Raw genomic sequence first — 26,782 nt, 5'->3', positions numbered from 1 at the left:
CTCTTTATCATCCCCTACAGTCTCAATTTCTGGCTGTCTATCCAATAAATACAGTTTGATAAAAAAAATTAAGAAAGAGAAGTCAAGCATGTTGTCAAGGTCACAGTACTGAGACTTAGAGCCAGAGAGTTCTATCTGCATTACATAGTTGGCCTCCCTCCCTCCTCCCTCCCTCCCTCCTTCCTTCCTTCCTTCCTGGCTTCCTTCCTCCCTTCCTCCCTCTCTTTCTTTCTTTCTCTCTTTCTTTCTTTCTTTCTTTCTTCTTTCTTTCTTCTTTCTTTCTTTCTTTCTTTCTTTCTTTCTTTCTTTCTTTCTTTCTTTCTTTCTTTCTTTCTCTCTCTTCATTCCCTCCCTCCCTTGTGTACTTAGTAAAAGAGGGAGAAGCCAGAGCACCACTTGGTCATATGTGGTGCTAGGAATTGAACCAGTAGCCCTACACATGCACTAAAATCCACTCTTATCTGCTGAACCACCTCCCTAGCCAGTATTGCTGATTTCTGAGAAGAAATATCTTTCAGATGGGCAAGGGAAATAGCATTATGCAAAAAGACTATCATGCCAGAGGCCCAGGAGTTCCAGGTTCACTCTCCCATACCACCAGACTTGGGTGGGGTAGATAGCATAAAAAAAATAAATAAATATACCAGACATACACAGTGTTCTGGTCTCTCTCTCTCTCTCTGTCTTCCTCTCTGTATCTCTCTCATTAAAATAAAACAAATAGTATTGTACCAAAGTAAAGGACTTTAGAGGTTGGTGAGATGGGCTTTCAGGTCCTGTTACATGATGGTGGAGGATGACCTAGGCTGGGAATGAGAATGTTTTGCAAAAAACTGAGAAATTATTTTATTTTTATTATCTTTATTTATTGGATAGAGACAGCCAGAAATCAAGAGGGTAGTGGGAGTTAGGGAGGGAGAAGGAGAGACACTTGCAGCACTACTTCACCACTTGTGAAACTTTCCCCTGCAGGTGGAGACTGGGGGCTTGAACCTGGGTCATTGTGTTGTAATGTGTACTCAGCCAGGTGTGCCACCACCTCACCCCTAGAAAACTGGGAAGTTTTTTTTTTTTTTTTTTTAACTGGGAAGTTTTACACATGTATCAACAACTGTATTTATTGTAAACCATTAATCCCCCCAGTAAAATATTTTTGAAAAGAAAATATATTGAAAAAGAGAGAAATATCTTCTAGTGATATATAAGTCTATGAGAATATATGTAATAGGAACCAGGCAGTGGTACACATTACCATGTACAGGGATCTGGGTTCAGAGGGAAACTCTTAACGAATGGTGAAGTCCTGTTGCAGGTGTCTCTGTCTCTCTTCCTTTTTTTAAAAATATTTATTTATTTATTCCCTGTTGTTGCCCTTGTTGTTTTTCATTGTTGTTATAGTTGTTTTTGATGTCATCCTTGTTGGATAGGACAGAGAGAAATGGAGAGGGGAGGGGAAGACAGAGAGGGGGAGAGAAAGATAGACACCTGCAGACCTGCTTCACCACTTGTGAAGCGATCCCTCTGCAGGTGGGGAGCCGGGGCTCGAACTGGTATCCTTCCACCAGTCCTTGTACTTTGCGCCACGTGCACCTAACCCGCTGCGCTGCCACCGCTGCCACCCGACTCCCTCTCTTCCTTTCTATCTCCCACTTCCCTCTTGATTTCTCATTGTCTCTATCCAGTAAAGGATTGTGGAAGAAGCATAATGGTTATGCAAATAACTTTTGATGCTTGAGGCTAAGGTCCCAGATTCAATCCCCAGTACCACTATAAGCCAGAGCTGAGCAGTGCTCTGGTCTCTCTGTCTCTCATTAAAATAAATAAAATAGTTTTTGAAAGCAAACAATCTGTCCAATAAAATAAAAATAACTAAGAAAAGAAAATATGTGGGGATGGGGTGGGTAGACAGCATAATGGTTATGCAAAAGCCTTTCAAGCTTGAGACTGAGGTCCCAGGCTCAATCCCCTGTACCACCATAAACCAGAACTGAGCAGTGTTGTCATGCCCTCACCTCTTTCTCTCTGTATCTACTCTTTCTTGTTAAAAATTTTTTTTTAAATATTTATTTTATTTATTTATTCCCTTTCGTTGCCCTTGTTGTTTTATTGTTGTAGTTATTATTATTGTTGTTGTTGTTGGATAGGACAGAGAGAAATGGAGAGAGGAGGGGAAGACAGAGAGGGGGAGAGAAAGATAGACACCTGCAGACCTGCTTCACCGCCTGTGAAGCGACTCCCCTGCAGGTGGGGAGCCGGGTTTCCAACTGGGATCCTTATGCCGGTCCTTGTGCTTTGCGCCACCTGCGCTTAACCCGCTGCGCTACAGCCCGACTCCCGTTAAAATATTTTTTAAAAAGAAAAGAAAATATATGGGAAGGTATAAGAATATGTAGACTATATATCCCTTTCCAACAGTAAATAAAATGTCTCTAAACAACTTCTAAATAGAGTTTATTAGTTACACATAACATATTCACGTCAGCTTTGACCTCATAGGAAATTTTAATTTCTGAGTTTAGGTCAGCTAACATTATTTGATATCCCACGTATGTCATAGAGTCCTTTGAATTTTATTTCTTTTAATATTTATTAATTATGGGAGAGAATGAGAGAGGAGGGAAGGAGAGATGACCAGAGCACTGCTCAGCTCTGACATAAAATGGTTCCAGGCATTGAACCTGTAGCCTACAGCACCGCAGACATGCTCATTGGTGCTCTCGTAGATGGAGCTATCTCTGGACTGGCTGAGTTCTGTAAGTTTTGATGGAACTAATACAGGTGGCTGGGATTTCACACACTTGCTTGAATACACACATTATAGTGCGCAAGGGCCCAGATTCCAGCCCCCCAGCTCATATCTGCAGGGGTGAAGTTTCACTAGCTGTGAAGCAGGGCTGCAAGTGTCTCTCTTTGTCTCTTCCTCTCTGTCTCCCTTTCCCTTCTCAGTTTCTGTCTATCCTATCAAATACATAAGTAAAATGGATTACATTTTTGCTTCCCCCCCCTTTTGTTGCCCTTGTTTTTATTGTTGTTGTAGTTATTATTGTTGTTGTTATTGATGTTATTGTTGGGTAGGACAGAGGAAATGGAGAGAGGAGGGGAAGATAGGAGGAGAGAAAGATACCAGCAGACCTGCTTCACCGCCTGTGAAGCGACTCCGCTGCAGGTGGGGAGCTGGGGGCTCCAACCGGATTCTTAACGCCAGCCCCATGCTTCGCACCACATGCACTTGAAGTCCTGACTTCAAACCCTGGCATCACGTGTGCCAGAGTGATGCTTTGATTCTCTCTTGTGCACTAATACTTAAACCTTTAAAATAATTTTCTGAAACATATTTCCAAAACTTTCAGAAGATCTAAGCCCCTGTTGTGATAACAAGGATTAAAAGTGGTCAAAGAAGGGTCTGGGTGATGGCGCACCTGGATGAGTGCACATGTTACATACAGTGCACAAGGACCCGGGTTTGAGCCTCCAGTCCCCACCTGCAAGAGGAAAGCTTTGTAAGTGGTGAAGCAGTGTTGCAGGTGTATCTCTGTCTCTTTCCTTCTCCATCTCCCCTTTCACTCTCAATTTCTGGCTGTCTCCAATAAATAAATAAAGATAATAAAAATTTTTTTTTAAAAAATCCTACTTTTGACTTGGAAACTGTCCTTTTTCACTCCTATCAGTACCCTAGAGATTGCGGAGCTGCTTTCCATAACAGTACCTTCTTTCCCTCCTTTTTCCTCCTCCCCTCTTCCTCCTTCCTTTTTTTTTTTTTTTTTTTAAATAAAGGATCGAACTAGAGCTTCACTCCTGGCACATGTGATACTGAAGATTGAATTTAGGATCTCATACTTTCAAGTCCAATATTGTATCCACTGTGCCACCTCCCAGGCCACTAAAGTATATTGTTGAGAAGTCTGATTCTACCCCATGCTGTATTACTAAGCATAGTGTTTTTTCTGTGAGTTCCTTTCCTCTTTGTTCTCATGTTACAATTCACAACTCATGTTAATGAGAAAATGTCTCTACTTTTCTCATCGATATAGTAGATTTGAACATTATCACCTTGCTTATGTTTGAATTCTGTAAAGGACTCCACTGACCATCTTTGCTGGTCACCTGCGTAGCAAGTTATTTAATTTTTTTCTTTAGTTTATAAAAAGGAAACACTGACAAAACCATAGGATAAGAGAGGCACAATTCCACACAGTTCCCATCACCAGAACTCTGTATCCCATTCCCTCCCTTGATAGCTTTCCTATTCTTTAACCCTCTGGGAATATGGACCTAAGGTCATTGTGGGATGCAGAAGGTGGCTTCTGTAATTGCTTCCCCACTGAACATGGGCGTTGACAGGTCGATCCATACTCCCAGTTGCCTCTCTTTCCCTAGTGGGGCAGGGTTCTGGGGAATCGGAGCTCCAGGACACATTGGTGGGGTTGTCTGTCCAGGGAAGTCTGGTTGTCATCATGCTAGCATCTGGAACCTGGTGGCTGAAAAAGAGTTACCTATAAAGCCAAACAAATTGCTGACTAATCATGAACCTAATGGCTGGAATAGTGCAGATGAAGATTTGCAGGGGGGGGGTGTCTCCATTTTGTAGATAGCTAGTAGGCATATTTTAGTTATATTCCAAAGGGCCTGTGGCTATACTTTTTTTTTCCCCCGAGTCTGAACTCTGATATGTAGGTGGATCCAAGTTACTATCTGGGGAAATGATGTCATAGCTGGGAAAAGGACCAGAAAGCTGAATCGGGGAAGAGAATAGCTCCCAAATATGGGAAAGGTGTATAAATATTGTTGACTGAAAACCCCATCGATATGATCTGATCTGGGGCCCATATTCAGCTTAGGAGCCTATGTGACCTTTGCATCCCTATAGATCTGAGCTCACATTCTGTGGTCGTGAGTAGTAACGTTCCAATCTGCCCCAATATCAGGACCCATCTTTTCAGGTGTAGCATAGAGTATGTTGTCCAGCCTCTCTACCATTGTTGATCCAAGTTGAGGGCAAGGTCCTATGGGGGCCCACAAAGGGGTCTAATTTTTTGTTCCTGACAGAGATGACTGGTAACAATGGAGAGAGGTCTAGGCCCATCATGTCTGTAGCAAGTTATTTTATGCCTGAACTCTGTTCTTAGTGGATCAGGACCATGTTTGGAAATGTCATCTTTGATTGTCAGATCCAAATCAAACCTGTATTTTGACTTTACTTTTTTTTTTTTCAAAGTAGCATTGACCTTTATTAGTTACAGTAAGACAAAAAGGAGAGAAGGGCACGATCGATCGTGGCTGTGGAGGCGTCTCCCAAAGACAAGTTGGAGACTCCAAAAAGGACTTTACTTTTTTTTTAACCAGAGCACTGCTCAGCTCTGGTTTATGGTGGTGTAGGGGATTAAACCTAGGACTTTAGAACCTCAGGCATGAGAGTTTGTTTGTATAACCAATATCTATCTATCCCTACTCTTGGATTTTACTTTTGTAGTTAAATATTATAAGATGATAATCCTTTTGATTGTATGTGTGTATGTATGTACTTATTGAGAGAGAGGACCAGAGCATCATTCTCACACATGAGAAACCAGGATCAAACTTGGGACCTCATGCTTGAAAGTTCAATGTTTTATCCGCTGCACATCACCTTGAGATCCAATTATTTAACTTATATAGAAACATAACCTGAATAGTTTAATCAAATTACAAATACTAAAACATGCCATAGTAGATTTATGTGTTGCAGTATTCACAATAGGATTCAGTTGAGGCAGCTTTGTTGAGATTAGGCAATAGGTATGGTTTACTCACTGAAATCTTTCTTATTTAGCCTCTGCCACCCTGGACCTTGCCCACCCTGCCCTGCCTTTACGAATAAAGCTTGTGAATGTGGACGGACCAGGTAAAGCTGGGATAATACTCTAAAGGAGGATTTGATTCTCCTCATTGATGATTTATGTGTGAATTTCTAAAATGAAAGATGAGTAGGTAGCTTTAAATAAATAGTCAGTGTGAGTAGCATCTTTTTGTAAATATTAGTTCCCTGAGAAGTTATGTATACAAATATAAGACCAATTCCTATGATATAGGGCCAAGGTGACAAATATTTTTTCTTAATCTCTCTAATGAGCAAAAGAACCAGACCTGCCAAGGCTCAGGAACCAGTGTCCATTGGTTTGTGCCAAACACAGTTTCTGACATTGATGAGATTCTTGGTGAATATTGTTGAATGAGAGAATAAGTGACCCGGAATCTGCCTTCTTTTCATTACAATACAAGTGATGAAATTGCTGTGTCATATCTGTATGAAGGACCACTGATAGTATACTATGATGCGGTACACTATGATCTTTTAAATAGTTTCTGAACTATGAGAACATGGAAACATGCAGATTATCAGATAAATATCTATTTAGCATTTGCTGAACTCCCAAGGATATCAGTGTGTCCTGAGAGTACGTCAGGAAGGTGACATCAGACCTTAACTCTGCCACTTGGTCATTACTGCACTTATTGATGAGCTATTGAGCTGGCCAAGTGGCTTGCCCTCACTGAGCTTTATTTCTCTTAGAAAGCAGAAACAGTACTGTCTGCCTCAAAGAGTTGATGTTAACCATGAAGCTAAGCACTAAAAGCTCACCATCTCTATGAAACAATGATATCTTGAAGCTTTATTTCTTAACAAGGAGAAAAAGAGATCCAAAGCGTCACTTTGGCATATTCGGTGTAGGCATCTAGCTTGGGTCCTCTGTGCTTTACTGCTATGCCATCGCCTGAGCCAAAACAGTAAAGGGTTTTTGTTGTTCGTTTGTTTTTGCCTGCAGGGGCTCACATGTGTGATCCCACTGCTCCTAGTCTTTTTTTCTTTTAGTTTTAAATTGATCCTTTTGATTTCGATAGAAACTGAGAGAGAGAGAAAAGAGACTCCACTTACTTGCTCTGTTGTATACAGAGCTTCCCTTGGTGTTGTAGTATGCCCAGGTGGTAGCCAGGAACTCAAGTCCAAGTTTTTGAATATGATAGAATGTGCATTCTACTAAGTGAGCTATCTCCCAGCTCCCAGCAGTGATGTTCTAAACAAAATATGTCATGGAGGTGGGGATAAGGGACAGAATGGAAACCCTTCTCTTGGGAGAGTAGATGCCAAAATAAGTATTCACCCAGTAACCCCTAACTTTGTCTGTAAGACACTAGGGGTTCTGCTGGATCTCTACCCTCCTAACACTGCTGATAGGAACTTGGAGAAGAAAACAGATATAACAGCTGCTTAGAAATAACCTCCAGTACCTCCCTTGTCAGACTAGACATGAGAATGGCAGAATGAGAAAAGGGAAGGGAAGGAGGGAAAAGAAAGCATGGAGAAGGGGGCATAATTGCAGAAATAAGAATTGGGTAAAGGGAACACATTTGGGGAAAACAGGACCAGAGAAAGGCTTACTAGGTTCAGGGAGCATTTAGGCTTCAGTGCTGGCTCACCTGTCTTGAAAGAACTTGACATTAGACTAACGGTACCTTTGCATCATTGTCTTTACAGGCACACAGTTCGATGTGGTCAGGCTGTTTCGGTTCACTGTTCTAACCCATGTGAGAATGTTTTGAATTGTGGTCAGCACCACTGCGCTGAGCTGTGCCATGGGGGTCAGTGCCAGCCTTGCCGGATCATATTGAATCAGGGTAAATGTTGAGCCCACAAGTCAACAATACTTTGTGTGCATTTCCAGAATTGTGTTAAGATTGAGTGATTAGATGCCTCCTTTGACATGATGGGAGCCAGGCTTGAACCCGGGCTGCATGTTTGGCAAAGCAGCACACTATTCAAGTGTGCTACTTTGCCAGCCATTAGAGATGCATTTTTTTAAAATTATTTTTATTTTTGATAGCAGGTGAGAAAAAGAGACAGAGAGGCAGAAAGGTGAGACCGGGAAGCATGAATCTGGGTTCTCATGCACGGTAAAGCTTTCTCTCTTCTAGCCGAGCCACCAGCCCCAAACAGGAGATGTACTGATGCTTACATGGTTTCATTGTTTTAGTTACCTAATGCAAGTATATACCATTGTCCTATAGAGTTCAGACAGTGGCTTTTTTTTTTTAATTAGTATTTCATTAATTTTATTTTAAAGAGAGAGAGATACAGAGAGAAATACCAGAGCACTGCTCAGCTCTGGCTTATGGTGGTGCTGGGGATTGAATCTGAGACCTTGGAGCCTCAGGCATGAAAGTCTTTTTGCAGAGCCATTATGCTGTCTTCCCAACCCTAGACAAAGGGTTTTTAAAATGCAGTTTAAAAGTAACTGCTTTGAATTTTTTTTTTTTTAATATTTACTTTCCCTTTTGTTGCCCTTGTTTTTTATTGTTGTTATTGATGTTGTCATTGTTAGATAGGACAGAAAGAAATAGAGGAGGGGAAAACACAGAGGGCGAGAGAAAGACAGACACCTGCAGACCTGCTTCACCACCTGTGAAGTGACTCCTGCAGGTGGGGAGCCGGGGGCTTGAACTAAGATCCTTAAACTGGTCCTTGCGCTTTGCGTCAGGTGCACTTAACCCACTGTGTTGCTGCCTGACTCCCTTAAATTATTATTATTTTTTTTTAAGGTAACTACTTGAAAAGGGCCTAGAAAGACCAAACTAATTTTAGAAAGGAACAGAGTTGAAAGAATGAAACTATGTGATCTCACAATTTATAAGTTATAGTAATTATGACAGTGTGGCTATTGGTATAAATGATAAGCTGTTAGGTCAATGGAAAAGAACAAGAGTCCAGAAGTAAACCCACGCACTCCCAACCCTACGGTCACTAACTGACATAGTTTCTCATGCTTACTCATAACAGTTTTTTATCATTTTTTTTTTAAAAAATAACTTATTTGACAGAACCAGAGCATTATTATTTTAGCACATGTGATACTGAGGATAAAACTCAGGACCTTATGTCTTTTTTTTTCTTCCCTTTTGCACCCGTGCACTCCTCACCTCTAGTTTATGGTGGTGCTGGGGATTGCACTTGGAACCTCAGAGCCTCAAGCATGAGTCTTTTGCATGACTATTATGCTGCCTCCCCAGCCCACATACCAGGGTTTTTTATTTGTTTATATTTTACTAAGATTATTTCTTATCAGTCAGGGATATTCCTTTTTGTTTTTTATTATCTGGATTTTTTTTTTTTTCCGTCACTGTGACATATGGAATGCCAGGGATAGAACCCAGCTGGTAATTTTGTTCACAGCTGTGTGCTCAATTTTCTGAAAATGCCTTCATTTTCATGCCTTCAAAACTTAGCAAAGAAAACCTTACAGAAACTCCTAGCTCTATGGTTTGCTTACCACTGATTCCACAAAATATTGGTTGTATTTTCTACATCTGCATTAACTCAACAGGTCTCTATTGAGATAATGAATTTTAGCAAAGGGGATGTACTGCATTTACTTCCGGGAAGGTGGACTGTATTGCTTATTTGTTTGTTTGTTTTGGTATTGTCAGGGCCTCACACATATGCAATTTTATAACTCCAGGAGGATTTTTTCAGATACAGAGAGATGGAAAAGGAGCCAGGTGGTGGTGCACCTGGTTGAGCACACATTATAATGCACAAGGACCTGGGTTCGAGCCCCCAGCCCCCACCTGCAGGGAGAGAGAAAGCTTCACAAGTGGTGAAGCAGGGCTTCAGGTGTCTGTCTCTCCTCCCATGTATCTCCCCCTTCCCTCTTGATTTCTCACTGTCTCTGTCCAGTAAATGAAGATAATAAAAATTTAAGCAAAAAATATATATAGAAAAAATAGCACAGCACTAACGTTTTAGTTAGTGCTATAGTACTTTCATGTGATATGAGGGGAGCTTGAACCTGAGCCATGGGGTGGGAAAAATAGCTTACTTGGATGGTGTGCTGCTTTGCCATGTTCACAACCCAGGTCTGAGCCTTGCCCCTGAATGCATGGCAAGGCAGTCACCTTACCAAAGGGACTATCTTACCAGTCTTAGAAGGTTTATATTATTATTTTTTAATAAGTATTTTTAAATGTATTTTGTTTTATTTTAATGAGACACAGACAGATGGACCAGAGCCCTGCTCAGCTCTGGCTTATTGTGCCTGAGGCTTTTTAGGCTGAAACTAGGACTTTAGAGCCTCAGGCACAAAAGTCTAGCAACAAAAAGTGACCAAAAACCAGAGCACCACTCTGGCACATGCAGTGCCAGGGACTAAACTTGGCACCTCGTGTTGTTTAAGTCCAAGGCTCCAGCTACTGTGCCTCCTCCAAGGCCACTGGAATGAATATTTAAAACAAGTCTTTGAGGAGGCTAGGCATTGGCATAGCCAGTGCAGTTCACATGCTACAATGCACAAGAACCTGCGTTCAGTGAGGGAAGGAAGCTTCATGAGAAATGAAGCAGTGTTGCAGGTGTCTTTCTCTACCCCCCCATTTCAATTTATCTTTGTCTTTTAAAAAAGAAGAAAAAAAAATAGGCAGGAAGAAAGAAAAGTGGCAATTAGCTATGTCATACACCAATCCCAGCAATAACCCTGGTAGCAATAAAAAATTAGAAGAAAAATAATAATAAAAGCAAGTCTTTGAGGCTTTCCCCTTCCTATGTCTCACTGAAAGGTGTTGACCTGTACACTACATTTTTTCTTTATTATTAGTGATTTAATTTTGATTTACAAAATTACATGTCAACAGGGGTTTAATTCTACACTGTTCCCACCACCAGAGTTCTGAATACCCAATCCCTCCATTGCAAACCACAACAGCTCTCCCAAGGTTGCAGACATGGGTTAGCTGTCATCTCTGCAACTATCTTGTCTAGTAATTGTCTATGTAATTGTCCCCCTTTTCATCCAGGTCCACTCCTCTCTTCCCCTCCAAGCCACTCATGACCCTATTACTACATCCAAATGTTCTTCCCTTTTTCCTCCTCTCTCTTTGTAAGCCACATTTTTTTCTCGGTCTGATCAAAACACAAATGATTCATATTTTCTTATAAATTGTTTGGAGTGTTTTGAGAACCCGCAAAAGTTACTAATGTTCTGCTTTTGATATTTTGCCCTCAAGTATGCTACTGTGGCAGCACCCCCCGAGATGTGTTATGTGGAACAGACACAGGAAAGTCTGATGGATTTGGAGACTTTGGCTGTTTAAAGATATGTGGCAAGTAAGGTTTTATGTTTCTCTAAGTTGGAATAAAGCTGTATCTTATGTAACCATCATGTAATAAATAGTTCTGTTGCTTTTCTCTTTCTTTTTTTTTCTTTTTTTTTTTTAATTTATTTCTTTATTTTTAATTTATTTTTTAAATTTATTTCTTTATTTTTCTTTTTATTTTTTAAATATATTTCTTTATTTTTTTGTCTTTTTTAAATTTATTTCTTTTTTTTTAAATTTATTTCTTTATTTTACATTCAATAGTAAATACAATAGTTTGTACATGCATAACATTCCCCAGTTTCCCATTTAACAATACAACCCCCACTATGTCATTTATCGTCCTTCATGGACCTGTATTCTCCCCACCCACCCACCCCAGAGTCTTTTACTTGGGGTCAATATGCCAATTCCATTTCAGGTTCTACTTGTGTTTTCTTTTCTGATCTTGTTTTTCAACTTCTGTCTGAGAGTGAGATCATCCCATATTCATCCTTCTGTTTCTGACTTATTTCACTCAACATGATTTTTTTCAAGGTCCATCCAAGATCGGCTGAAAACGGTGAAGTCACCATTTTTTACAGCTGAGTAGTATTCCATTGTGTATATATACCACAACTTGCTCAGCCACTCATCTGTTGTTGGACACCTGGGTTGCTTCCTGGTTTTGGCTATTACAAATTGTGCTGCCAAGAACATATGTGTACACTGATCTTTTTGGATGGATGTGTTGGGTTCCCTAGGATATATCCCCAGGAGAGGAATTGCAGGGTCATAGGGTAGGTCCATTTCTAGCCTTCTGACAGTTCTCCAGACTGATCTCCACAGAGGTTGGACCAATTGACATTTCCACCAGCAGTGCAGGAGGGTTCCTTTGACCCCACACCCTCTCCAGCATTTGCTGCTGTTACCTTTTCTGATGTATGACATTCTCACAGGAGTGAAGTGATATCTCATTGTTGTCTTGATTTGCATTTCTCTGACAATCAAAGACTTGGAGCATTTTTTCATGTGTTTCTCAGCCTTTTGGATCTCTTCTGTGGTGAATATTCTGTCCATGTCCTCCCCCCATTTTTGGATGGGGTTATTTGTTGTCTTGTTGTTGAGTTTGGCAAGCTCTTTATATATGTTGGTTATTAAACTCTTATCTGATGTATGACATGTAAAGATCTTCTCCCATTCTGTGAGGGGTCTCTTGGTTTGGGTAGTGGTTTCTTTTGCTGTGAAGAAGCTTTTTAATTTGATGTAGTCCCATAGGTTTATACTTGCCTTAGTCTTCTTTGTAATTGGACTCGTTTCATTGAAAATGTCTTTAAAATTTATGCGGAAAGAAGTTCTGCCAATATTTTCCTCTAAGTATTTGATAGTTTGTGGTCTAACATCCAAGTCCTTGATCCACTTGGAATTTACTTTTGTATTTGGTGAAATACAGTGATTCAGTTTCATTCTTCTGCATGTTTCAACCCATTGTTTCCAACACCATTTGTTGAAGAGACTCTGCTTTCCCCATGTAATAGTCTGGGCCCCTTTGTCAAAGATTAGATGTCCATACGTGTGGGGCCTCATTTCTGGGCTCTCAATTCTATTCCACTGGTCAGTGTGTCTGTTCATGTTCCAGTACCTATAATACAGTTTGAGATCTGGGAGTGTGATGCCTCCGGTTCTGTTCTCTTTTCTCAAGATTGTTTTGGCAATTCTAGGTCTTTTCTGGTTCCAGATAAACATTTGTAGCATTTTTTCTATTCTCCTAAAAAATGTGCTTGGGATCTTGATGGGGATAGCATTAAATTTGTAGATGGCTCTGGGTAATATATTCATTTTGATGATGTTAATTCTTCCAACCCATGAACATGGAATATCTTTCCACTTCTTTGTGTCTTTTTCAATTTCTTTGAGTAGTGACTCATAGTTTTCAGTATACAAGTCTTTCACTTCTTTGGTTAGGTTTACTCCTAGATATTTTATTGTTTTTGTTGCTATAGTAAAAGGAACTGATTTCTGGATTTCAATTTTCTTTTTTTTTCTGTTGCTTTTCTTAACAGGGATCTGAAATGTGGGAACCATACATGTTCTCAGGTGTGCCACCCTCAGCCCTGTCAGCCATGTCCACGCCTTCCCCACTTGGTGCGCTGTTGCCCATGCGGCCAAACGCCTCTCACTCAGTTGCTTGAACTTGGAAGTAATAGTCGGAAAACGTGTATGGATCCTGTCCCTTCATGTGGAAAAGTATGTGGCAAGCCTCTGCCTTGTGGTTCCTTAGGTAAGTAGTGGGCATAAATTTGCCTGTATTTGTTTTGTTTAGTTTTTGTGTGGTACCTGTGATTGAGAGGCAGTGCATAAGAAAACAGCTCACACATGCAAGGTATACACTCTACTGCTGAGTTATATGTCCCTAAACTGAAGTTGCCATTAAAAGTATGAATGTAGGGGGTTGGGTGGTAGTGCATGTTAGTAGTGCAGTGGGTTAAGCGCACATGGCGCGATGCACAAGGACTGGTGCAAGGATCCCTGTTCAAGCCCCCGGCTCCCCACCTGTGGGGGGGGGTCACTTCACAAGCAGCGAAGCAGGTCTGCAGGTATCTATCTTTCCCCCTCTCTGTCTACCCCACTTCTCTCCATTTCTCTCTGTCCCATCCAAAACAACAATAACAATAACAGTGAAAAAAAAAAAAGGAAAAAAAAAGCAGCCTCCAGGAGTAGTGGATTCATGCATGGTGCAAGCACCAAGCCCCAGCAATAAACCTGGAGGCAAAAAAAAATATATATATATATATATATATATATATATATATTTGGCAGGCTGACTACTTAGGCAAAAAAGCATTCAATTCCACTTATAATACTCGTGGTTTTTCTAAATATGATAGAATTGTGTGAGTACTTTTTACTTTTCAAACATGCTTGTTAATACTCACATTGTCCAGTCTCTCTTGCTAATTCAGGTATTTTTTTGCAGAATTAGGATAGCTGTGGTGAGGTTCTACTCCATGCAGGGAAGGAGTATGATTTTGTTTTAGTAACTTACACTAGTATGGATGTCAAATATCTTCTTGGCAAGTCTTTAAATGCATTTGAATATAATAGGAACATGCATTTGAATATAATAGGTAAAATATTATGAAGGAGATACTTAAAACAAAAATTCTTACTACAGTGAAATGTTAGCCATTTGGACTATGTAATTAGTTAATATTTAATTATTTATTATTATTATTTCTTTATCAGAACACTGCTCAGTTCTGGCTTCTGGTCATGCTGGGGATTGACCTGGGATTTCAGCCTCAGGCATTGAAGTCCTTTTCATAACCACCTGCTTTCTCCCCAGGCCCTCTTTCACTTTTAGAACAGAGATGCTATGCTGGGAAAAGTAAGTCAAGAAAAGCAGAGGCTATTCTCCCACTTAGAATAGTGGCTGAGACTTTTGCCAAGGGGAGAGGCAGTCCATAAGAAAACAGCTGCACTGCTTCGTGGTCCAGGAGGTGGCGCAGTGGCTAAGGCACTAGATTGTCAAGCATGAGGTCCTGAATTCGATCCCTGGCAGCACATGTATGAGAGTGATGGCTGGTTCTTTCTCTCCTCCTATTATTCTCATGAATAAATAAATTCTTAAAAAAAAAAAAAAAAGAAAGAAAAAGAAAACAGCTGCAAGTACTCCCCAAAGGAACAGACTTTAATTTGGAACAGTGTGAGGCAGTTTGGTCCTAACAAAACATTAGCTTCTCTTAATTAACAACTATAACCTGAACTATAGAGTGGTTAGTTCACCAGTGAAAGAGAAAGCTAAGAGGAGCCCTCCTGGGGTCAAAATATACCTCACATACTTGCTTCAGAATATTACCTCCCAGATTTCACTGGATCAGACTACTGAACAATTTATGCCCTACGGTGTTGTTAAAAAAAACAATAGATCACGGTGTTGTTAAAAAAAACAATAGATCACCCAGCAATTAGTGATGGTTCAAGGCCAAGTAGTGCCATAAAGTAAGGCATGAAGTTTAGCCAGAGAACAAGGAAAGAGAAAAAGGCAATCCTACTAAAACCATGTTATCTCAGAGACACTTACCTACCCCCAAGTTTGTGCCGGCTAAAAAGTAACATTAATGACTTCGTACCTTAGAGGAAGCACACGTTACTAAAAATGACTTAACCCGGTCACACATATTAAAATAAGTAACTACAATAAAAGTTGAGAGAGGAAGTAGTAGCCATAGTACTAGCACTAGATTAGCTTGTTGGTAAAGTCATAATGTACTTTTTCTTTTCTTTTTTTTTTTTTTAAAGATTTATTTATTTGTGAGAAAGATAGGAGAGAAAGGAAGAACCAGATATCACTCTGGTACTTGTGCTGCCAGGGATTAAAAGCAGGACCTCATGCTTTAAAGTCTAGTGCTTTATCCACTGTGCCATCTCCTGGACCACACCTTTTCACCTTTTTCTGTTTTTTTTTCTATGCAAAAATGCATCATGACTTTTCCTACAACCTAGTATTATAAAAAATGCAAGAGTGTAAAAACAAAAAGTGGAGAAAAAAAAAAAACAGAAGATTCCTGTTTCCTATTTCTATTTTCTTTTGTGAGTGACCAAAACCAGTTATAATAAAGGTAACTTGCAAAAGAAAATATGAAAATTCTTTTATATCTTGAAAGAAAAAGATCGATGAATATGAAGATAGATTGTTTAATTATTAAACAGTAGAGAAAATAAAATGAAAAGTGAACAGTACCTCAGAAAAACATGGGGTACCTTTACGCATACTAACACATGAAATAAGACTATTAAAAGACTCGAAAAAGGCAAAAATGATAGCTGAAAACTTCAGTTATTAAGACACATTAATCTGCACATCCAAGAAGCTCAACAAATATCATTAAGACAAATACAAAGAAAACTACACCTAAACAAATAGTGAAAATACTAAAAGCTAATGACGGAAAAATGTTTTGAAAGCAACAAGAGGAAAATGACATCATATACAAGGGAACCTTTTCCTTTGTAAAACCAATAGTTAACTTATCACTGGAATAATGGAGAACACATCACAGTTAGAAGACAGTGAGTTGATCAACTTAAAATACTAGAAGAAGAAAAAGAAAAACCAAGAATCTTATATACAGCAAAATTATCTTTAAAAATTGAAGATTAAAGGCAATTCATTGCTAAAACTTCAAATTTTTGAAAAATATAAAGTCTGCCCACAGAGATAGCTAGATTGAGTACTAGAAGGATTTCTTTAGGTTGAGAGCAAAGCCAAATATAATTCAAATACACTAAAAGTTGAAGAGCAAAGGTAATGGTATAAAAATGAGACAATATAAATTAATACTTCTTTTCTCAACTGATTAAAACAGCAAATGTGTGAAATTGCATGTATGTCATTGTATTGTTAGGCCTATACAGAAAAATAGCTGACAGTAATAACACAAAGGAGGTGTGGGGCATCAAAGGCTTCCTGGAGATACTAAACAATACTAAATGGTAACTTAGATCTGCAGGAACAAATGAAGAAAACTAGGAATGGCAAATAGATAAATACAACAAACTACCAATATATGTTTATACCCCTTTTCTTAGCTTGTTTAGTAGGCAAAATATACAGAATAGTAATAGTGGACTGTAGGGTTTATAATGTAACTATCACAAAAGAGGAGAGGTGGGCTAAGGAGAGAACATAATGGCTATGTAAAAATACTTTTATGTTTGAGGACTGGGGTCTCAGCTTCATTCCCCAGCACCACCATAACCCAAAGTTCTGTTATATATATACATGTTAAAATCAAATTAAATCTAATTTTAAAAGGAATAAGACTTCTCTATGTAAATGAATGAGGCTGGTATAATTCAAAAAAGATTCTGAGAAGATACAGTATAAACTCTAAAAGCAACAATTGAGAAAATTAATTCAGTGACCCAGGAAGTGGTGTAGTGTCTAGAATGTGTCGGGCTGTAGCGCAGTGGGTTAAGCACAGGTGGCGCAAAGCGCAAGGACGTGTGTTAGGACTCTTGTCGCTTCACAGGCAGTAAAGCAGGTCTGCAGGTGTCTTATCTTTCTCTCCCCTCTCTGTCTTCCTCTCTTCTATTTCTCTCCTATCCAACAATGACAACATCAATAAGTACAACAATAAAAAAAATAACAAGGGCAACAAAAAGGAAAATAAGTAAATAAATATAAAAAAAAATTAAAAAAAAAATTTTTTTTTAAAAAAGAAGAAGTCCCAGCCTCATACAAGCCAGAGTGATGCTTTGGTATTCTATCTCTGTCTCTGTCTCTCTCTCTTATCTTAACAAAACAAAACAGAGAAAAAAGGAACTCAAAAATAATGAAAAATACTACTAACGAGAAAAAAGCCTTATGCAAGGAAAGATTAACTTTAAGCTAAAGAATGCTACATAGAGGGAGTCGGGCAGTAGTGCAGTGGGTTAAACACAGGTGGCGCAAAGCACAAGAAACGGCATAAGGATCCAGGTTTGAGACCCTGGCTCCCCACCTGCAGGGGAGTTGAAGCAGGTCTACAAGTGTCTCTCTTTCTCTCCTCCTCTCTGTCTTCCCCTCCTCTCTCCATTTCTCTCTGTCCTATCCAACAATGACGACAACAATAATAACTACAACAATAAAACAACAAGGGCAACAAAAGGGAATAAATATTTTTTAAAAAGAATGCAACATAGAAAGATTAGGACATGAAACAGGAAACTAAAAGTAAAAAAAAGGACATGAAACAGAAAACTAAAAGTAAAAATGGCAGGTGTAAATCCAACTAGGTCAGTAAACTGATGAAATAAACACTTAAAAAGCAAAGGTCAGGGGTCGGGCTGTAGAGCAGTTAAGTGTACTTGGTGCAAAGTGAAAGGACCCATGTAAGGATCATGGCTCTAGCCGCCCCCTCCTCCCCCCTTCCCACCTGCAGGGGAGTCACTTCAGAAGCTGTGAAGCAGTTCTGCAATTGTCTATCTTTCTCTCCCTCTCTTTGTCTTCCCCTCCTTTCTTTGTTTCTCTCTGTCCTATCTGGCAGCAACAACATCAATAACAACAATAATAATAACCACAACAATAATAAAAACAAGGGCAACAAAAAAGGAAAATAAATAAAATATTTTTAAAAAGCAAAGTTCAGGAGGCCGGGCAGTAGCTCAGTGGGATAAGGGCATATGGTGCAAAGCGCAAGGATCAGCACAAGAATCCCGGTTTGAGCCCCCGGCTCCCCACCTGCAGGGAAGTCGCTTCACAAGCAGTGAAGCAGGTTTGTAGGTGTCTTTCTTTCCCCCTCTCTGTCTTCCCCATCTTTCTCAATTTCTCTCTGTCCTGTCCAACAGTAGTAACAGCAATAACAACATCAAGGGCAACAAAAAATGGGAAAAATGACCCCCAGGAGCAATGGATTCATAGTGCAGGCACTGAGCCCCAGCAATAACTGTGGAGACAAAAAAAAAAAAAAAAAGCAAAGGCCAGGTGGAGGTAGATAACATAATGGTTATAGAGTAAAACTCTTATGCCTGAGGCTCTAAAGTCCCAGGTTTAATCCCCCACACCACATAAACCGGAGCTGAGCAGTGCTCTGATAAAAAACAAACAACAAAAAATAAAAAGCAGAGGTCTTCAAACCAGTTTTTTAAAAGCAAGATTTAGCAGTGTGTTATTTTCAGGAAATGGATTTTAGAGTGAAATTTACAATCTAGATGAAAGCAAAAGGATGGAAAGTTATCAGAACAGTCATAGAGAATGTTAGTGGTGTCTGAGGAGTTCTTAAGACAGAACTTGTTCTGAACATGGTCTGACATGATGAATATCAGGCAACTTAAAGCTAGATGTTTGCAGAACTTGAGTCAGTGGCCCTATGGATAAAATGAATATTTTCTAGTCATTTATAATCCCAGATGATTTCCAGTCAAGAGCACTTGTATATATAGTCACCTGTGGCTGCCACTTGAGATTCAAGTCTAGAGACTTGGGACCTAGAGATTCAGAAGATCTCCTCTGACTTACACAAAGGATCGTGAACACCAAAGTATATTCCAGTGACCAATGCAGGCCTCTATTCTTGCTGCAAGTGACAGTCTGCCAGACAGATGAAGGAAAGATGGGGAAGAGGCAGGGACAACATTCTCTTAACTCCTATTCTGGAGCTGTGGGGAACAGAGGCAGAAGACTGATGTAGCTAGTGGATTTGGGAGTCCGATGAATAGTTAGAATTTTTTTTTAATAGTTAGAATTTTCATTCCCAGATTTTTTTCATTTTTGTTAAAGATTTTATTCATACCTGTGAAAAGCTCTGCCATGAAGGAGACTGTGGACCATGCTCTCGTACATCGGTTATTTCCTGCAGATGCTCTTTCAGAACAAAGGTAATTTTTACACAGTGCCAGAGTCAGTGCATCAGTGCCTTTTAAATTGGTGATTATGGTGTGTGTGTGTGTGTGTGTGTGTGTGTGTGTGTGTGTGTGTGTGTGTGTGTGAATGTTGTCCCTGCCTCTTCCCCATCTTTCCTTCATCTTTGCTTTGCATACCTTTATCAGCTCCTCTTTCTTGTCAGATTATATCATTCCTACTGTGCCTTGAGTCTGCAGATCACCCTGCAAGAATTGTTATAATTGTATTTACATGAAAAGTCAGTACTCCTGGGGCCCTGTTGTGAGTAAGCATACCTCCTGACTGGTGAAGTGGTGATTATGGACCCAGTAAAGTTGTACAGGGCATTTGGGGTATACATGCTACATTTAGCATTCTGCTGCAATTGTGTTATTTAATTTATTCTTACATTCTTTCCTTTTATTCTCCCATAGGAACTTGCCTGTACCAGTCTCAAAAGTGAAGGTATGATTCGAATGCTCTCTGATTTTTATCAGGGTTGGGTCGTGTATCACATTTCAGCTGAGGTTGGTTCACTTAAATTTGTGTCTTTCATTCTATACAGCCTTTACTTCAAAATAAAGAAAATAATAGTGAAATGCTGAAAAATATAGGGGAAGTATATTCATATCTGCTGTTCACTTGGAATTCATCAAAAAACAAAATAAATTGGTGAGGTAGCTAGAATAATAGAAAATAACTAATGGTAGAATCTAGTTAGCACAAGTGTGGATAATCACTATACAGTTGTTTCCATTTAGTGTACTGGAAATTGTTTATAATAAGACTCAGGTGGTGAAAGTGAAAGTCAAGAGTATTTAAGAAGACTTACTGCACATACTAACTGGTGCTTAGTCCCTTTAAGATTTTTTTCCTAATATTTATTTATTCCCTTTTTGTTGCCCCTTTTTTTTTAATTGTTGTAGTTGTTGTTGTCTATCTTCGTTGTTGGATAGAACAGAGAGAAATGGAGAGAGGAGGGGAAGACAGAGGGGGAGAGAAAGATAGACATCTGCAGAACTGATTTACTGCTTGTGAAATGACTTCCCTGCGGGTGGGAAGCTGGGGGCTTGCACCGGTATCCTTACGCCGGTCTTCTTAGATATCCAACAACGGTATCAATAACAACAATAACTAGAACAACAATATTAAAAAAGGGGGGCAACAAAAGGGAAAACAAATAAGTATAAAAAAATGATGGGTCTATTGGATACCTTGCATAGGGACTCAGCTATCTGCATTTTTAACCTTGACCTTAAATATTTTTCTTCTTTTGTCTTTGATCCTGTTATCCCACTTTGTTATCACCCTGATTTTGTTTTGCTAATCATTATGAAGTCATTTGTTTAAGCCACCATAAATTTTTTTTTGGAAAAGTTATAGAAGATCATTGTTTACAAAATAGAAATTCTTGTTTTAATGAGAAAAAGACTTTTTGTTTGGGTTAGGATGCTTTTGTCTGCAAATATTAAAAAAGAAAACAAATATGGTTTCAGCAATAAGAGAGTTTATATTATTTTATGTAACATAAAGTCCAGAGCAAGTCCAAGTTTGTTTAATTTCAAGCTCAGTGATTTCAAGACCATAATTTAATTTCTTTTTAATTTTCCTTGTTTCCACCCTCATGAGTAGAAGTTAGCTACAGTAACTGCTACACTTTGATTCCTCACCCAGTGGTGTCTAAAGGAAAGAAAGGCTTATTTATTTATTTTACCAGAGCACTGCTCAATTCTATGGTTGTGCGGGGGATTGAATTTGGAACCTTGGAGCCTCAGACATGAAAGCCTTTTGTAAAACCATTATGTTATAGGCCAAGAAAGATTTAAGTTCCTTTTTTTTCTTTAATTGGTGACAGCAGATGCTACATTTATGTGTGACAAGAGGTGTAACAAGAAACGATTATGTGGCCGACATAAATGTAACGAGATTTGCTGTGTGGTAAGTGTACCTGTCACTTAGTGCAATCAGATCATATTCTTACAGGGCTAGACTGGAAGCCTCAGCCATCTGGAATCTAGCCCAGATTTAGAAGTCACTGGGTAGGGCCCCTGAGGAGGCAGAGAGCTGCTGAAAGAGGTAGGCCGGACTATTTTAGACATTAAGCCAGGTCAAGAATTTAGCCAGTTAGAGGAAAACATTGGCAGAACTCTTTTCCGTCTAAACTTTATAGGCATCTCTAGTGGTTCAAATCCAGTTGCAAAGAAGACAAAAATCAAAATAAACCGAAGGGACTATATCAGATTGAAAAGCTTCTGCACTGCAAAAGAAACCACCACCCCAAACAAAGAGACCCTTTACAGAATAGGAGATGATGTTTTTACATCAGACAAAAGACTAATAACCAAAATATATAGAGTCCTCCAAAGTCAGCAACAAAAAAATTACCCTATTCAAAAGTGGGAAGAGTATATGAACAGAATATTCACCAAAGAAGATATTCAGAAGGCCAATAGATGAAAAAATGCTCCAAATCATTGTTAAAGAAATGCAAATAAAGACAAGATACCACTTCACCCCTGTGAGAAACAATAGGTACAAATGCTGGAGAGGTAGGTGGTGAGGGAAGGTAAGGAACCCTCCTGCACTGCTGGTGGGAATGTAAATTGGTCTAACCCTTATAGAGAGCATTCTGATGGCAATTCTTTTCCTAGAGATATACCCTAAGGAACCAGTCACACTCATCCAAAAAGATGAGTGTACACCTATGTTTGTTGCAGCACAATTTGTAATAACCAAAACCTGGAAGCAACCTAGGTGTCCTACAACAGATAGATGAGTGGCTAAGAAAGTTGTGGTATATATACACAATGGAATACTATTCAGCTGTTAAGAATGAAGTCACCTTCTTCATCTCATCTTGGATGGAGCTTAAAGGAATCATGTTAAGTGAGATAAACCAGAAAGATAAGGATAATATAGGATGATTTCACTTATGGACAGAAGTTGAGAAATAAGAACAGAAAGGGGAAACAAAGTAGAACCTGGACTGGGTTTGCTATATTGACCAAAGTCAAGGGCTCGGGGTGAGGATGGGGATGGGCTATCCTTTCAGGTCCTAGTGCATGATGGTGAAGGAGTGATAGGAGAGCCACAAATAGCATTTAAAAAGAAAGAGAGAAAGAAAGAAAGAAAGAAAGAAAGAAAGAAAGAAAGAAAGAAAGAAGAAAAAAAAAATCAGCCAGAGTGCCAGATGGTGGCTTGCCTGGTTGAGCATACATGTTACAATGCATAAGGAAGGATCCAGGTTCAAGCCCCCAGTCCTCACCTACAGAGGGAAAGCTTCACAAGTGGTGAAGCAGGGCTGCAGGTGTCTCCCTCTCTTATCTCCCCCTTCCCTCTCAATTTCTGGATGTTTCTATCCAACAAATAAAGATAATAAATTTTTAAAAAATCAGCCAGTGGCAATGTTGCCTAGAGGCCAGGACCAGATTTTGTGTGTGTGTGTGTGTGTGTGTGTGTGTGTGTGTGTGTGTATACACTCTTTGGGTCAGATCAGTATCAAAATGAGTGTGCATTTTTTTGATATAGAAATAAATTTCAGGGGAAGCAATTACAGAAGTCAGACCTCCCACCTTCTGCAACCCACAACGTCCCTGGGTCCATGCTCCCAGAGGGATAGAGAATGGGAGAGTTATTGGGGAGGGGGTGGGATATGGAGATTGGGTGGTGGGAATTGTATGGAGTTGTACCCCCCATCCTATGATTTTGTTAATGTCTCCTTTCTTAAATAAATTTAGAAAAATAAAGAAATAAGTTTCAGTTATTTGGAATATTCACTGATACAAAACTAAATAAAGGAAGCACCGTCTGGCAGTCAAGTACTATGTTATCTTGGGGGTGTATACAAACAGAATGATACCAATAGCAACAGCGTGTGTGTGTGTGTGTGTGTGTGTGTGTGTGTGTGTATAATATGACTTATTTTCAGAATATTGACAAGGTGAATATTGGTGAAGTTATACAATGTATCAAGGCTTATTTATATGAAACATTTTGAAGACTAAAGATATCCACTTAGTATTGCATACAACAAAAGCAGAGAAACTTGTGTGGATACCTTATAACCAACACATCTTGTTTTGACAAATCTTATTTTGTCTACACACCCCCATCCCTTGCCCCTGAATATTTTAATATTTATTTATTTATTTTAGTAATTTTTAAGTTATTCAGTATTTTTATTATTTTAACCAGAACACTGCTCAGCTCTGGCTTTTGGTGGTGTGGGGATACCTTGAGCATGAAAGTCTTTTGCATAACCATTGTACATTATGCCTAAGATTTATTTATTGCTACCATGGTGGTTGTTCTGGTTCAGTGCCTACCTGCTGACTCTACTTTTCCTGGCAGCCTTTCTATTTTATTATCTTTTCTTTTTTCTTTCTTTTCTGAGAGAGAAGGGGAATCTGCAGCACTACTTCACTGTCTGTGAAGCTCCCAGCCTACACTGGGAAATTGGGGGCTTGAACCTGGGTCCTTGTGCATAGAAACATAAGCTCTATCAGGTGCATCATCAGCTAGCCCCAAATTTTAATTCTAACATTTGTCACCTGTATCTACTCAGGCATATACTGTGCCAGAGACCAGACTTAGGGCTAATGTATGTGGTCCTGTGCTTTACCACTGAAGCACCTTCCCAAATCTACCCTCTGAATAATTTGAAATTAATCCCAGGTATCATTTTTGGTCATAAATGTGGTGCTTTGTCTTAGCTTACAGCTATTTATAGAAAGGATAAGTAGAGATAAACTTTAAAATATGTTTTTATTTATTTATTCATGAAGAGGCTAGGCAGAGGGGGAGGGAGAGAGAGAGAGAGGAAGAACCAGACATCACTCTGGTACATGTGCTACTGGGGGTTGAACTTGGGACCTCATGCTTAAGAGTCCCATGCTTTATCCACTGTACCACCTCCCAGACCACATGGAGATAATGTTGTAAATAAATATAAATCTCTCTTCCTAGGATAAGGAGCACAAATGTCCTTTGATTTGTGGGAGGAAACTCCGTTGCGGCCTTCATAGGTGTGAAGAACCTTGTCATCGTGGGAACTGCCAGACATGTTGGCAAGCGAGTGAGTGTCACTCACACATGCACACTTTTATTATAAGAGGCTTTTAGAAATTCAGACTTACTATATTTTTGAGAGCTTAGATTGGTATAGATTACTGAACTAAACCTTCTAAGATTTATTTACTTATTTATTGGGCAGGGAGAACATCATCTGACAGATGTGATGTTAGGGATCAATCTTGGGGCCTCACATCTAAGTGTCCAAGTCTTTCTGTACCATACCAACTCCCTAGCTGTCCTGAAGAAATTATTTATGCAGGAGGGTTTTTTATCTTCCCTCACCACCTACCTCTCCAGCATTTGTTCCTGTTGTTTCTCACATGGGTGAAGTGGTATCTTTTCTTTATTTGCATTTCTTTAACTGTCGGTGATTTGGAGCATGTTTTCAGGGCAGGGAAGAAAAAGACTTTCATTTCTGAGACCCCAAGGTCCCCAGTTCAATCCCTAGCATCACCATAAGCCAGAGCTGAACAGTGCTCTGGTAAAATAAAGATAATGATGATGCTGTAAAATCACTGCCCTCTGAGAGATAGCTAGCTTTCTTCATCTGATAATCTCTGATGTCGCTCTAATTCTGTAGAAGTCTTCTGTCTTCAGCTACATCAAAGTTAGACTTGGTCCATCAAAAGGACTGCAAGTCATAATTATTCTTTCCTGATATCTTTCCACACTTTTCTTAAAAAATTATCAAAGATCCAAAGAGCATTTTTATGTAAAATTATATGTATCTTGTTTACTAGGAATTAAAACAGAAAAAAAAAATTTAATTATGATAGACACAAAAAGAAATAGGGAGAGGTAGGAGAGAGAAAGACAGCTACAGCACTGCTCCACCACTTGTGAAGCTTCCCCTCCTACAGGTGGGGAGCAGGGGCTTGAACCCAGGTCCTCTTGCTTGGTAACTTGTGTGCTTCACCAGTTGCACCACCACCCCCCCCACCCCCAGATTAAATATATTAGTTAGATCATTTTAAAAACTGGTAATATACCCAACGCATGTTAGAATATATTAATTATTTTTAAAATATTGAGTTGTCTGAACAGTCATGACAGTTTTTCAGAGTGTGTCATGATTTTTCTGACAACCCCATAGCTTCATTTTTGTAAAAACTAGAAGATGTTTGATTTAGTCAGAGATAGTTGGGTTCGCTCACATCAATCTGTTGCAGTATATTTGTCACATTTAGAAGTGTAGCGTCACATAGCTAGTTAGAACAGAGAAGGCAATGTTTGGTTTTACTTTATTTACTTGTTATGTTATTTCTTTTACCAGAGCGCTGCTCAGCTCTGGCTCATGGTGGTGCTAGGAATTAAACCTGGATCAGGCTTGAGTCTTTTCCAGCCCAAAACTTTGCTTTACTTCTTTGTTACTGATACTGATAATTATTTCCAGTAACTTTTCGGTGAATTCTTTGGGGCTCTCTAGGTATATCATATCATCAGCAAATAGTGATAGTTTGACTGTATTTTCCTTTCCAGTCTGTATACCTTTTATCTCTTATCTGATTGCAGTGGGGAGGACCTGGACTATGTTTTACACTTTTCAAATAGCTGAATATTCTTCCTTGGCTTAAAACTACCCTCATTTTAAAAACCTTACATTAAGAAACCCAACCTTATTTCTGAAAGACCATGAGTCAATGTTTTTGTTGTTGTTGTTGTTGTTGTTACATTAAAATCTGTTGGTTTCAGAGCTGGCAGAGTAACTCACTTGGAAAGTGTGTGTCTTTGCCATGTGTGCAACCCAAGTTCAAGTCAACCCCCTGCCACATTGAAGGTTTCTGTCTGTCTGTCTCTCTCTCTCTCTTTTTATGCCTTTAAGGTTATCTATCACTGGGGCTCAGTGCTGGCACTATGAATCCACTGCTCCTGACAGCCATTTTTTCCATTTTATTGGATAAGACAGAGAGAAACTGAGAAGAGGGGGATATAGAGAGGGAGAAAGAAAGACAGACACCTGCAGACCTGCCTCACCACTTGTGAAACAACCCCCCTGCTTGTGTTCAGGCCAGGGCTCAAACCATGATCCTTGTGCAGGTCTTTGCACTTTGTACTATGTACACTTAAGCTGGTGCTCCACCACCCAGCTCCCTCTCTCTCCCTGTCTCTGTCTCTATCTTGAAAAATACACACACATATACTTAGAATGGCTCTTGTTTCCCCCCTTTTGTTGCCCTTGTTGTTTATATTGTTCTTGTAGTTGTTGGTGGTGGTGTCATCATTGTTGGATAGGATAGAGAGAAATGG

General features: G+C 39.4%; 1 protein-coding gene across 4 annotated transcripts in view; it reads left to right on the top strand.

The window, feature by feature from the left end:
* The window catches only part of NFX1 (nuclear transcription factor, X-box binding 1), a 74,859-nt gene that overhangs the window by 18,411 nt on the left and 29,666 nt on the right, over window positions 1-26,782 (top strand). For all 4 annotated transcript variants that reach the window (XM_060199279.1, XM_007522865.3, XM_060199278.1 and 1 more), the window contains exons 6-13: window positions 5,810-5,881; window positions 7,514-7,653; window positions 11,029-11,128; window positions 13,161-13,378; window positions 19,361-19,458; window positions 19,897-19,927; window positions 21,321-21,400; window positions 24,428-24,536. In XM_060199279.1, the coding sequence (XP_060055262.1) occupies window positions 5,810-5,881; window positions 7,514-7,653; window positions 11,029-11,128; window positions 13,161-13,378; window positions 19,361-19,458; window positions 19,897-19,927; window positions 21,321-21,400; window positions 24,428-24,536 (848 nt within the window). The remainder of the gene's footprint in view (window positions 1-5,809; window positions 5,882-7,513; window positions 7,654-11,028; window positions 11,129-13,160; window positions 13,379-19,360; window positions 19,459-19,896; window positions 19,928-21,320; window positions 21,401-24,427; window positions 24,537-26,782) is intronic.

Source organism: Erinaceus europaeus, chromosome 10 (genome assembly GCF_950295315.1).
Source record: "Erinaceus europaeus chromosome 10, mEriEur2.1, whole genome shotgun sequence".
Taxonomy (NCBI): domain Eukaryota; kingdom Metazoa; phylum Chordata; class Mammalia; order Eulipotyphla; family Erinaceidae; genus Erinaceus; species Erinaceus europaeus.
The sequence above is the reverse complement of the archived record's forward strand: the minus strand, read 5'-3'. Positions and strand labels throughout refer to the sequence as shown.